The 14,484-nt window shown below is 49.9% G+C and overlaps 1 protein-coding gene across 1 annotated transcript in view; it reads left to right on the top strand.

Annotated features, from left to right (window-relative positions):
* The window catches only part of LOC143786179 (uncharacterized), a 74,756-nt gene that overhangs the window by 37,868 nt on the left and 22,404 nt on the right, over positions 1-14,484 (top strand). Inside the window, 1 exon segment of the mRNA XM_077275468.1 lies at positions 1,848-1,953. Coding sequence (XP_077131583.1) covers positions 1,848-1,953 — 106 coding nt within the window.

Here is a 14,484-nt window from a genome sequence, read left to right on the forward strand (position 1 = left end):
GGCACTGCTGAGGGGTTATGGAAGCCCAGGTTGCTTTCATAGCAGCCTTCAGCTCGTCTGCATTGTTGGGTCTGGTCTCTCATCTTCCTCCTGACAATACCCAATAGATTCTCTATGGGGTTAAGGTCAGGCGAGTTTGCTGGCCAATGAAGCACAGTGATACTGTTGTTTTTAAATCCGGTATTGTTACTTTTGGCAGCGTGGACAGGTGCCAAATCCTGCTGGAGAATGAAATTTTCATCTCCAAAAAAGCTTGTCGGCAGAGGGAAGCATGAAATGCTCTAAAATTTCCTGGTATATGGCTGCGCTGACTTTGGTCTTGATAAAACACAGTGGACCTACACCAGCAGATGAAATAGCTCCCGAAACTATCACTGATTGTGGAAACTTCACACTAGACCTCCAGCAGCTTGGATTGTGACCTCTCCACTCTTCCTCCAGACTCTTGGACATTGATTTCCAAATGGAATTCAAAATTTCCTCTAATCTGAAAACACCTTGGACCACTGAGCAACAGTCCAGTTCTTTTTCTCCTTGGCCCAAGTAAGACGCTTCTAGCATTGTTTATTGGTCATGAGTGGCTTGACACAAGGAATGTGACACTTGTAGCCCATGTCCTGGATACGTCTCTGTGTGGGGGCTCTTGAAGCAATGACTCCAGCAGCAGTCCACTCCTTGTGAATCTCCCCCAATTTTTTTAATGGCCTTTTCTTAACGATCCTTTCAAGGCTGCGGTTATCCCAGTTGCTTGTGCACCTTTTTCTAACACGCTTTTCCCCTCCACTCAACTTTCTATTAATATGCTTGGACACAGCACTCTGTGAGCAGCCATATTCTTTAGCAATGACCTTTTGTGGCTTACCCTCCTTGTGGTGTGTCAATGACTGCCTTCTGGGCATCTGTCAAGTCAGCAATCTTTCCCATGATTGAGCTACTGAAACAGGCTGAGGGACATTTTTAAACGCTGAGGAAGACTTTGTGGGAGTTTTTTGTTATTCTATTTTACTGAGTTAATGACTTTTGGGTTTTCATTGGCTGTAAGTCATAATCAATAACATTAACAGAAATAAACAATTGAAATAGATCACTGTGTATGTAATGACTCTATATAATATATGAGTTTCACTTTTTGTGTTGAAGAACTGAAATAAATTAATTTTTTGATGATATTCTAATTTTGTGAGAAGATCCTTTACTTGTGTATATATATAAAAATACATGAATAAAAATAATGTGAAAGGCAGATAACGTGAAGGAGTGTTATTTTGTGCATAAATAAGCAATAAAAGTGCACAGTACATAAAGGTAAGATATGAGTGCACAGAACATGTGCAGAAGAAACAAAAACAAAAAAAGAGAATTAAGAAAAGAACAATCATAAAACAAAAATCCATAATAAAAAAAATGCAAAGCAAAATTTAAAAAAAATGTTTGGGAAAAAAAATGGACAAAAGACCACCTATTAGTGTGTTTGGAAGCAGTGAGTAACAGTTCAGCCGTCCAATCTAGGACGAGCGTGCTGAGCTGTCAGAATGGTGATGGACAGCTCAGTCGACAAATAGGAGGCTGGGACGTGCTGAGCAGTCAGTATGTTCAGTAAAAGTTCAGCCCTCCCATCAGGGCTGGGGCGTGCCGGGGCTTCCTCCATGTGTCTGTTATTTTAGTAATTACCTGGCTATTTAGCTGGCTCTCTGCCTGCAAATAGTGCCAGTTCTAGCTTAGCTCAAGTGGTCTGCACTTGCTTTGTACGCTGTGTTCCTGCATTTGATCTTTGTTGCCCGACCTGGGACCTTGCCTTTAAGCATCCGTTTGCCTTGCCCTTTTGTCTTGATCCGCTACCTGCCCAGAATTCTGATCTTGGACTGTGACCTGACTACACCTTTGCCTTACCCCTCCATTTACGACGAGCCCTCCTGGTATCTGACCTTGGACCTCTTGACTACCCAACCTCACGTTTTGTCCGCGTCACATATACATAGACATTGAAAAATATAGAAATACAATATGCAGTTATATAGAATACATGCAATAAATATCAAGAAGAATAAGCAGAGTTTAAGTATATTTAAATATATACATATACACTCACCGGCCACTTTATTAGGTACACCATGCTAGTAACGGGTTGGACCCCTTTTGCCTTCAGAACTGCCTCAATTCTTCGTGGCATAGATTCAACAAGGTGCTGGAAGCATTCCTCAGAGATTTTGGTCCATAATGACATGATGGCATCACACAGTTGCCGCAGATTTGTCGGCTGCACATCCCAAAGATGCTCCATACAAGGCAGGATGGATCCATGCTTTCATGTTGTTTACGCCAAATTCTGACCCTACCATCCGAATGTCGCAGCAGAAATCGAGACTCATCAGACCAAGCAACGTTTTTCCAATCTTCTACTGTCCAATTTCGATGAGCTTGTACAAATTGTAGCCTCAGTTTCCTGTTCTTAGCTGAAAGGAGTGGTACCCGGTGTGGTCTTCTGCTGCTGTAGCCCATCTGCCTCAAAGTTTGACGCACTGTGCGTTCAGAGATGCTCTTAGGCCTACCTTGGTTGTAACGGGTGGCGATTTGAGTCACTGTTGCCTTTCTATCAGCTCGAACCAGTCTGCCCATTCTCCTCTGACCTCTGGCATCAACAAGGCATTTCCGCCCACAGAACTGCCGCTCACTGGATTTTTTTTCTTTTTCAGACCATTCTCTGTAAACCCTAGAGATTGTTGTGCGTGAAAATCCCAGTAGATCAGCAGTTTCTGAAATACTCAGACCAGCCCTTCTGGCACCAACAACCATACCACGTTCAAAGGCACTCAAATCACCTTTCTTCCCCATACTGATGCTCGGTTTGAACTGCAGGAGATTGTCTTGACCATGTCTACATGCCTAAATGCACTGAGTTGCCGCCATGTGATTGGCTGATTAGAAATTAAGTGTTAACAAGAAGTTGGACAGGTGTACCTAATAAAGTGGCCAGTGAGTGTATATACACACACACGGTCAAAATTGTTGGTACCTTTCGTTTAATGACAGAAAAATGCACAATGGTCACAGAAATAACTTGAATCTGACAAAAGTAATAATAAATCAAAAATTTATGAAAATGAGCAAATGAAAGTCAGACATTGCTTTTCAACCATGCTTTCATAGAATTAAAAATATAAATAAAACTCATGAAATAGGCCTGGACAGAAATGACGGTACCCTTAACTTAATATTTTGTTGCACAACCTTTTGAGGCAATTACTGCAATCAAACGATTCCTGTAACTTTCAATGAGACTTCTGCTCCTCTCGACAGGTATTTTGACCCACTCCTCAAGAGCAAACTGCTCCAGTTGTCTCGTGTTTGAAGGTTGCCTTTTCCAGAGGGCATGTTTCAGCTCTTTCCAATGCTTAATAGGATTTAGGTCAGGGCTCATAGAAGGCCACTTCAGAATAGTCCATTGTTTTCCTTTTAGCCATTCTTGGGTGTTTTAGCTGTGTGTTTTGGGTCATTATCCTGTTGCAAGACCCATGACCTGCGACTGAGACCAAGCTTCCTGCACTGGGCAGCACATTTCTCTCTAGAATCCCTTGATAGTCTTGAGATTTCATTGTCCCCTCACAGATTATAGACACCCTGTGCTAGATGCAGCAAAGCAGCCCCAGAATGTAACAGAGCCTCCTCCATGTTTCACAGTAGAGACAGTGTTTTTTTCTTGATATGCTTCATTTTTCTATCTGTGAACATAGAGCTGATGTGCCTTGCCATAAAGTTCCATTTTTGTCTCAACTGTCCATAGGACATTCTCCCAGACGGGTTGTGGCTTGTCAACATGTAGTTTGGCAAATTCCAGTCTGGCTTTTTTATGATTTTTTTTCAACAATGGTGTCCTCCTTGTTAGTCTCCCATGAAGTCCATTTTGGCTCATACAACGACGGATGGTGCGATCTGACACTGATGTTCCTTGAGCTTGAAGTTCACCTTTACTCTGTTTAGAAGTTTTTCTGGGCTCTTTTGTTACCATCTGTATTATCTGTCTCTTTGATTTGTCATCAATTTTCCTCCTGCGGCCTCGTCCTAGGAGCTTGGCTCCAGTCCCATGGATTTTTAATTTCTGAACAATATGTGCAACTGTAGTCACAGGAACATCCAGCTGCTTGGCAGGGCTGGACTGAGACTAAAATTCAGCCCTGGCATTTGAAGGTACACAGGCCCACTTGTCGCATGGTGAAAATATAATATATTTGTGCACCTGTAGGTCACAAGATGTGATGTGAGTGTAACAAGATTACATAATCCAGTATTACAGCTAAGTCCTATTTATTGCTCCAAGGCCGGGGTCACATGAGTGTATAACATTGCTGAGTGCTATGTGATAAAACATCGTATAGCACTCGGCCCAGTGTTATCCTTTAGTGCAGCTCAGATCTGCGATTATTTTCTCATGTTGATTCGGCATGTGAGAAGAATCGCTGCATGCTGCGATTGGCACAGAGACTTGTCTCACTCACACCCACACAAGTCTATGGATGCATGTGAAACATCAGAGAGCACTCGGATGTCATTACAGTGCAGTCCGATACACGTCGAGACAGGTAATGGAGGAGATGGAGAAACTACTCCGTCTCCTCCATGGCGTCACTCGGTGTATATCGGATGGCACTGGGGTGGTATCCGAGTGCAGTGTGATGTTTCACTCAAGACTCATGGACTTGTATGGAGGTGTGATTGAATAGAGTATGCTGCCATTGTTCTCTCATGCCAATTCAGCATGAGAAAATAATCGCTGAACTGCTCTGCACCATAGAATAACACTGGGCTGAGTGCTTTTCGATAAAACATCACATGGCACTACCTCCCACGTTGTTTGTGTGAATAAAAAACTGCACTTTATTCACAATCTACAGATCCAGTATCTACAGTTCTGATGTCACGTCAATAGTGCTGCCGCCAATGAGGAGCTCAGCAGCTAATCCTCTGTAGCGCTATTGACGTGATGGCAGAGATAAAGACAATAATAGACGCCGGCGCAGCAGAAGTTTGTATTCTTTTACAATAAACTGCAGAAGGGTAAATCTTCCATTGTACTGTATATATATATACATATATACTAGCCATTGAACCCATTTTACGTCCGGGTGGCTAGCATTTATATTGGTATATGGTCTCCATCCTGTTATGTCCTGCTTCCATCCTGCGCCCTAATCTAGTCATGTGCTGCTACTATCTTGCGCCCCCATCCTGTTATATGCTGCTCCCATCCTGCACCCCCTTCCTGTCATGTGCAGCCCCCATCCTGCGCCCTCATCCTGTTTTGTGCACCTTCATCTTGTCATTTGCTACTCTCTTCCTGTGCCCTCATCCTGTCATGTGCTCCCATTCTGCGCCACAATCCTGTCATGTGATGCTCCCATCCTGCACCCCCATGCTGTCATGTACTGCTCCCATCCTGCACCCCCATTCTGTCATGTGCTGCTCCCATCCTGCGCCCCCTTTCTGGTATGTGCTGCTCCCATCCTGCACCCCCATTCTGTCATGTGCTGCTCCCATCCTGCGCCCCATTCTGGTATGTGCTGCTCCCATTCTGCACCCCCATTCTGTCATGTGCTGCTCCCATCCTGCACCCCCATTCTGTCATGTGCTGCTCCCATCCTGCGCCCCCATCCTGTCATGTGCTGCTCCCATCCTGCACCCCCATCCTGTCATGTGGTGCTCTCATCCTGCGCCCCCATTCTGTCATGTGCTGCTCTCATCCTGCGCCCCCATCCTGTCATGTGCTGCTCCCATCCTGCACCCCCATCCTGTCATGTGGTGCTCCCATCCTGCGCCCCCATCCTGTCATGTGCTGCTCTCATCCTGCGCCCCCATCCTGTCATGTGCTGCTCTCATCCTGCACCCCCATCCTGTCATGTGGTGCTCCCATCCTGCGCCCCCATCCTGTCATGTGCTGCTCTCATCCTGCGCCCCCATCCTGTCATGTGCTGCTCTCATCCTGCGCCCCCATCCTGTCATGTGCTGCTCCCATCCTGCGCCCCCATCCTGTCATGTGCTGCTCCCATCCTGTGCCCCCATCCTGTTATGTGCTGCTCCCATCCTGTGCCCCCATCCTGTCATGTGGTGCTCTCATCTTGCGCCCCCCCAATTCTGTCATGTGCTGCTCCCATCCTGCGCCCCCATCCTGTCATGTGCTGCTCTCATCCTGTGCCCCCATCCTGCGCCCCCATCCTGTCATGTGCTGCTCCCATCCTGCGCCCCATCCTGTCATGTGCTGCTCCCATCCTGCACCCCCATTCTGTCATGTGCTGCTCCCATCCTGCGCCCCATTCTGGTATGTGCTGCTCCCATTCTGCACCCCCATTCTGTCATGTGCTGCTCCCATCCTGCACCCCCATTCTGTCATGTGCTGCTCCCATCCTGCGCCCCCATCCTGTCATGTGCTGCTCCCATCCTGCACCCCTATCCTGTCATGTGGTGCTCTCATCCTGCGCCCCCATTCTGTCATGTGCTGCTCTCATCCTGCGCCCCCATCCTGTCATGTGCTGCTCCCATCCTGCGCCCCCATCCTGTCATGTGCTGCTCTCATCCTGCGCCCCCATCCTGTCATGTGCTGCTCTCATCCTGCACCCCCATCCTGTCATGTGGTGCTCCCATCCTGCGCCCCCATCCTGTCATGTGCTGCTCTCATCCTGCGCCCCCATCCTGTCATGTGCTGCTCTCATCCTGCGCCCCCATCCTGTCATGTGCTGCTCCCATCCTGCGCCCCCATCCTGTCATGTGCTGCTCCCATCCTGTGCCCCCATCCTGTTATGTGCTGCTCCCATCCTGTGCCCCCATCCTGTCATGTGGTGCTCTCATCTTGCGCCCCCCCAATTCTGTCATGTGCTGCTCCCATCCTGCGCCCCCATCCTGTCATGTGCTGCTCTCATCCTGCGCCCCCATCCTGTAATGTGCTGCTCCCATCCTGCGCCCCCATCCTGTCATGTGCTGCTCCCATCCTGCACCCCATCCTGTCATGTGCTGCTCCCATCCTGCGCCCCCATTCTGTCATGTGCTGCTCCCATCCTGTGCCCCCATCCTGTGATGTGCCTCTCCCATCCTGCACCCCTATCCTGTCACCAATATAAAGAATACATCAACACAATATATCATGAAAAATAGGAGTACAGATGTTATCAAAGCGAATCAAAGGTAATTTAAGTAAAGTCATCACAGAATATACCCATAGCTGTAGGAGGTGGACCAGTGACGATGCAGAATACTGCAGGATTGCGCCACTGACAGTGACGCAGCATTATTATTATTATTTATTTATGTAGCACCATTAACTCCATGGTGCTGTACATGAGAAAGGGGTTATATACAGAGTTATAGATATCATTTACAGTACACACATTTACGATGACAGACTGGTACAGAGGGGAGAGGACCCTGTTCTTGCGGACTTACATTCTTCGGGATACTGGGGAAGAGACAGAAGGTCGGGGATGCGGCAGCTCTGGTGGTGGTGAGGCGGCATCTCTGGTGGTGGTGAGGCGGCAGCTCAGGTGGTTGGTGAGGCGGCAGCTTGGGTGGTTGGTGAGGTGGCAGAATCGTTATTGCAGGCTGTAGGCTTTCCTGAAGAGATGGGTTTTCAGGTTCCGTCTGAAGGATCCGAGGGTGGTGGATAATCGGATGTGTTGAGGCGTGGAATTCCACAGGATGGGGGCTATTCGGGAGAAATCTTGGAGGTGGTTGTGCAGCGCCCCAGAGTCCTGGTCGTTGCAGTACTGTGGCTCCGCCACTAAGGGGAGCCATGGTACGTCTGATGGCACTGAAGGAGTTCATCTGACCAGGTATCACAGACACCAATACATTTCACAGTCGGGCCTCCAGGGGGAGCTAAGGGTTCTATTCATTAGGCCACTCCTCACATACTGGTAAAACTGGGGGTCAGGCAGGAAGTTAGAGAGAAAGCTGACTGGATGGGAACCAGGCAACACCTTGTGGCAGAGGGTGTTGCAGGGGAAGATTCGGTAGGGCCTCTGTCAGGTTTGGGACCCTGATGGAGACCTGGCTCCAAGGAAGAACGTCACGGGACCGTGCCTGCACAGAATAGCGGCGGTGCCCAAAGAAAGGATAAGAAGCGAGATAGATTGTGCTGAGTGAGAAACGAGATCGAAGCAAATAGGAGAATACCAGTAGGAGTCGTGCTGTAAGACCGAGGCAACATCCTACTGAGGCGCACAACCGGTGGCCGGAACGCCGAGGAAGTATTTATATATCTAGCTCCAAGCAATACTTCAAACCAACGGCAGGACAGTCAGTCATAGGCGGGCTGTCTCACACCAAATCACCTAAGAAGACATAGGGGGCAACCTGTGGAGAGGGGCGACTCTAGGGTCCCGGAAGAGCTCCGAGCCTACCCGTCATACGGGTGCCGTCCCAACCAGAACATCGGGAGGGACGGGAGATTAGCAGAACATCATCTAATCGAGTTGTGAGGGAACATCAGAAACAGACACAACAGTTGTGGGGTACTTTCCGTAAGCACTGCAGGGAAGGACTACAACACATAGCGCTAGCAGGAAGGCACAGATTTCCACCTGCAAAGAGAACTCTGGAGGTGCCATTGGACCGGCCGGACTTGCGCAGCCTGGTTATCCGGATTCCAGACTGAGGACCCAGAGATCTTCAGTAAAGAGGTAAAGAGACTGCACCCCTGTGTCCTCGTTATTTACTGCGACCGGCACTTCACAACCACACCATCATTCACCACTCTTCCACCGGACGTCCCCCTGACAGGCAGGGCCACGGACCGGGCCTAGCCACCGTGACAACTCCCCAGAACAGAGACTCAAAGAGGCCCGGTACCGGGTACCCCTCGGCCCTGCGGCAGTGGGGGCGCCGCAACTTGGCGTCACGAACAGGATTTACTTAAGCCTGAAGAATCAGGTCATGTGTGCCTTGGAACTGTGATTTACTGTGCTTGGACTGTACTTTATTGAAAAGACAGTGTGCTGCCATTACTATAAGGATTGCCGCCAAAACCGCCGCCATTGCAGCGCTGAGGAGAAGCGCAGGAGAAGAAGAGGGGCGTGGAGTGGGCGTAGACAAGCTGGAGAGCGCGAAAGATAATGGCCGCCCAGTCTAAACACTTCTGTGTCCTGAGGACGTGTCAGTCAGCAGCCGAGGTCCGCCTCCTGATCCTGTTTGGAGGGTGGAGACCATGGACACGGGGCCGCCCACGAAAGAGACCGCGGGAAGAAGACACTGGAGAGGAAGCGAAGATGGCGACGCCGGGAGCACCGTGTGGGAATGACCAGACTCAGCGGGAGGCTGCGCAACTCGATGCAGCCCCGGATACACCATCATTGCGGGAGCTGACCCTTGCGGAGCCGACGATGGGCCGACCCCCTCGGCCGCCGTCCGAGGAGTGTGTGGCTGCAGCCGAGGCCCGGCAGATAGCCTACCGCTTGGAAGCCGACGCCCGTGTGATCGCTCGGCTGGGCCAACCTACGGAGGTCCGCCTGTCTCCAGTGTCCCCTGCTTCCTCCATCCAGGCCGCGGCAGAGTGTGAGCTGCAGGCGCAGGGCCTGAGGATCCTGCCGGAGGCAGAACACCTGCGGTGTCTAATGGCAGCCTGGCGGAACAGACCCCAGCCTGCAGCCCAGATTGACCTGACCAGCGTGGAAGAAACCCCGCCGTCACACTGGGGTGTGGTGGTATCCTTCAACTCCCGACACGGAAGGGGAGTTATCCAGGAGATCGGGGAGCCACTGCAGGTCCGTGTTGACCGTGGGGAAGTCGAGCCCTGCGGGGGAAGGTATGACTCCGACCTGGAGCCTGGCGACGCCGTGACCTACACCCGGTGGAGGAGGGAAACGGGTGGAACGGGTTGGATAGCCCGAGGCGTCCAGCGGTGCGTCGCCCTGCAGGCTGCTACTGGAACGCTGGAGGATGAGCCTTCTGCAGCGAAGGTGCCGGAACCAGCCCCCGAGGAGCCTCAAGAGATCCGGGTCCACCGCGTGCCTCTGGGTCGCGCTCGTCCACAAGCAAGGAGGGCATCCCGACGTGGGATCCTGTCGCTGCTGGAGCCAGGACCGGTCCTTGCTATACCAAGGCGACCCGTTGGCCGGGTGAGGCCTGGAAGGAGACCATCCCCTGCACTAGAAGACTGAGTAAGCATAAATGCTTTATTGATTGTAAATAGTTACCGTTCTACTGTGTTGCTGCTAAACCCGTTTAGGGTTAACTCTTAAAGGGATCCCTTTGTTGACCCGGGATCCCTACTGCTTTTTGGTTATTTTCTATTTTCTTCTACGTTATCAAGAACTGCCGCAATCATGAACAGTGCATGATACAAACTTCTTGTATATAGTTTGCACCTTCTTAAAGGTGCTCCCTACTGGTTTTACTTAAAGAAGGACTCTTTGCGAAGATACCGCACCGGAGCCTTTGCTGAGTACGGACTGGTAGCTTGAGAAGCCGTGCTACCTCATAAAGACTTGGTCCCTTCTTAAAGGGGACATTCACGTGTTGCACTTAAGAACGGTATTGCTTTAGGACAGATAGAAAGCAATAATGTCATGGCAAGAGAAAGTGATGATGATGCTTACTTGAAAGAGAGTAATAATGTTGGCATGAAAAAGTTAAATGTAGAAAACTAGTTTATTGTAAAGAAAGTGTTTAATAATGTGTTACAAACAGAGGACAGAAAGTGAACCCGTAGGGGTTAGTCAGTGAGTCCTCCTAGGAGCCATATAGAGATGGCTCAGTGCTCTTAAACTGAAAGTATGTTATGTTCTATACTGTGTATAGTAGTTGAAAAGGCAGTAGGCCCGGGCTGAAAGGGGCGGTCCTGTATAGAAAGGAGAGGCAGAAGGTCTGGTGCAGTTAGGACAGGCGGTCCTGCAGACTTAAAGAAGGAGAATGTAGTTAATTGCCTTATAATGTGATTATAAGAAGGTCTTTGGTGGATGCTGAGTGTACGTCCTTAAAGGCAATGTTGAAGTATTGTTCAAAAATTTGCACTGAGTAGAATACCCGGTTGGGTAACAGAAGTTATTTATAGTCTGTAATTTATAATGTTTAACCATGTTTGTAACGTTCAAGTGTCCTCACCTCCCATAAAGGGAAGCTTTGTTCAAATATGCTTATTGTTATTGCACTCACAAATATTGTATGTCTTTTTGCTAACCTGTATTGTCGTTTTCTTCCCGGTCCCGGAGTACTGGATTTAACCGGGGGGGAGTGCAGCGCCCCAGAGTCCTGGTCGTTGCAGTACTGTGGCTCCGCCACTAAGGGGAGCCATGGTACGTCTGATGGCACTGAAGGAGTTCATCTGACCAGGTATCACAGACACCAATACATTTCACAGTCGGGCCTCCAGGGGGAGCTAAGGGTTCTATTCATTAGGCCACTCCTCACATACTGGTAAAACTGGGGGTCAGGCAGGAAGTTAGAGAGAAAGCTGACTGGATGGGAACCAGGCAACACCTTGTGGCAGAGGGTGTTGCAGGGGAAGATTCGGTAGGGCCTCTGTCAGGTTTGGGACCCTGATGGAGACCTGGCTCCAAGGAAGAACGTCACGGGACCGTGCCTGCACAGAATAGCGGCGGTGCCCAAAGAAAGGATAAGAAGCGAGATAGATTGTGCTGAGTGAGAAACGAGATCGAAGCAAATAGGAGAATACCAGTAGGAGTCGTGCTGTAAGACCGAGGCAACATCCTACTGAGGCGCACAACCGGTGGCCGGAACGCCGAGGAAGTATTTATATATCTAGCTCCAAGCAATACTTCAAACCAACGCAGGACAGTCAGTCATAGGCGGGCTGTCTCACACCAAATCACCTAAGAAGACATAGGGGGCAACCTGTGGAGAGGGGCGACTCTAGGGTCCCGGAAGAGCTCCGAGCCTACCCGTCATACGGGTGCCGTCCCAACCAGAACATCGGGAGGGATGGGAGATTAGCAGAACATCATCTAATCGAGTTGTGAAGGAACATCAGAAACAGACACAACAGTTGTGGGGTACTTTCCGTAAGCACTGCAGGGAAGGACTACAACACATAGCGCTAGCAGGAAGGCACAGATTTCCACCTGCAAAGAGAACTCTGGAGGTGCCATTGGACCGGCCGGACTTGCGCAGCCTGGTTATCCGGATTCCAGACTGAGGACCCAGAGATCTTCAGTAAAGAGGTAAAGAGACTGCACCCCTGTGTCCTCGTTATTTACTGCACCGCACCACCACCACTATCTACTTCTATCGCTGTACGCCCCTCGGCAGGGTCGCGGACCGGGTCTAGCCACCGTGACAACCCCAGAACAGAGACTCAAAGAGGCCCGGTACCGGGTACCCCTCGGACCTGCGGCAGTGGGGGCGCTCCAACTGTGTGAGGAACGAATAAGTGCGGAGGAGAGTAGGAGGTCTTGGGAGGATTGAAGATTGCGTGAGGGAAGATAGTGGGAGATTAGTTCAGAGATATAGGGAGGGGACAGGTTGTGGATGGCTTTGTAGATCAGTGTTAGTAGTTTGAATTGGATTCGTTGGGGAATTGGGAGCCAGTGGAGGGATTTGCAGAGGGGAGAAGCGAGGAGAGAGGTGGATTAGCCGGGCAGCAGAGTTGAGGACAGACTGGAGTGGTGCAAAGGAGTTATTGGGGAGGCCACAGAGGAGGGTGTTGTAGTAATTGAGGTGGGACATGATGAGGGCATGCACAAGAGTTTTAGTAGATTGTGGGGTGAGGAAGGGACGGATTCTGGCAATATTTTTGATTTGGAGGCGACAGGAGGTGGCAAGAGTTTGGACGTGTGGTTTGAAGGACAGGGCAGTCGAGAGTTACCCCGAGGCAGTGGATTTCAGGTGCGGGAGAGAGCGTGATGCCATTTACCATAATAGATAGATCAGGTAGGGGGGATACACAAGATGGGGGAAAGATAATGAGTTCTGTTCTGTCTACATTGAGTTTTAGGAAGCGAGAGTTGAAGAAGGAGGATATGGCTGATAGACACTCCGGGATTCTGGACAGCAGAGAGGTGACATCTGGGCCAGAGAGGTAGATCTGAGTGTCGTCTGCATACAGGTGGTACTTGAAGCCATGGGACTTTATGAGTTGTCCTAAGCCAAGGGTATAGATGGAAAAAAGTAGGGGCCCTAGGACAGAGCCTTGAGGGACTCCAACAGAGAGAGGGCGGGATGATGAGGTAGTGTGGGAGTGGGAAATGCTAAATGTGCGGTCGGAAAGGTATGAGGCGATCCAGGACAGGGCAAGGCCTTTGATGCCAAGGGAAGAAAGAATCTGTAGCAGTAGGCAGTGGTCGACTGTGTCGAAAGCAGAGGACAGGTCGAGAAGGAGGAGGATGGAGAACTGTCTGTTAGCTTTGGCTGTGAGTAAGTCATTAGTAATTTTGGTCAGAGCAGTTTCGGTGGAGTTGAGGGGGTGGAAGCCAGATTGGAGGTTGTCAAGGAGAGAGTTAGATGAAAAGTGGGAGGAAAGTTGAGCATGGACATTCTGCTCAAGGACTTTGGAAGCAAACGGGAGCAGTGATATGGGGCGATAGCTGGGCATAGCAGTTGGGTCAAGGTTAGCTTTTTTGAGGATGGGTGTGATGGTGGCATGTTTGAAGGCAGAGGGGAAAGTACCAGGCTGCATGTGACAAGCGCCCTATACACACCTCCTCCGAGTGCAGTTATATTACTAGGCAGACCCCTCCATGTTGGTTACTCTCACCAGTTCATTGCCCCTTTTATTGTGGCAGCTGCTGCAGTGCATTAGTACTGTGACCTGATGATGGTACAGCTGCCCTTTTTCTGCTGTGTTTTTCTCACACCCCTGTCCCAGACACTTCTACACTGCTTGGCACGCAGAGGCTCCCTTCCTGGTATCTGTAGTTCACCATCACCATAGCTCCTCGCATTACACGCTTGATGCCGGCTCCTATTGGGGTCTTGCAGTCACTATTGTGGTACCTCACACACCTGTCCGGCACTGCAGGGGTTAATGAGCACTCCTACCCCCATCCTGGTCAGGTGACCGCAGCGCCCCCACGCATTATCACTCTCCTGCGGTGCCCCATCCCAGATGGCACTGCAGTGCAGGCACATCCATCTCTGTGATGAATAGAGCACGTGACCTCCAGCCCTGCTGATATTCTGATCCCGCCTACACATGCATGTGACTGATCACATGCTCATGACATCACTGAAGGTCCTTTAGCTTCCTCGTAACTATTTAGCTATTACAGACTTCCCTGACACCAAGAATGGATCGAGTGGCCCACTACAGGCATCGGCCCTTCTGGCATTTGCCAGAAATGCCCGATGGCCAGTCCGGCCCTGCTGCTTGGAGATGGTCTTATAACTTTTACATTTAACATGTTTGTCTATAATTTTCTTTCTAATCTCCTGAGACAACTCTTTCCTTAGCTTCCTCTGGTCCATGTTGGGTGTGATACACACCATATCACCAAACAGCACAGTGATTATCTGTAGCCCTCTATACAGGCCACTCACTGATTCCAAGAT

This window comes from Ranitomeya variabilis, chromosome 7 (assembly GCF_051348905.1).
Source record: "Ranitomeya variabilis isolate aRanVar5 chromosome 7, aRanVar5.hap1, whole genome shotgun sequence".
Classification (NCBI taxonomy): domain Eukaryota; kingdom Metazoa; phylum Chordata; class Amphibia; order Anura; family Dendrobatidae; genus Ranitomeya; species Ranitomeya variabilis.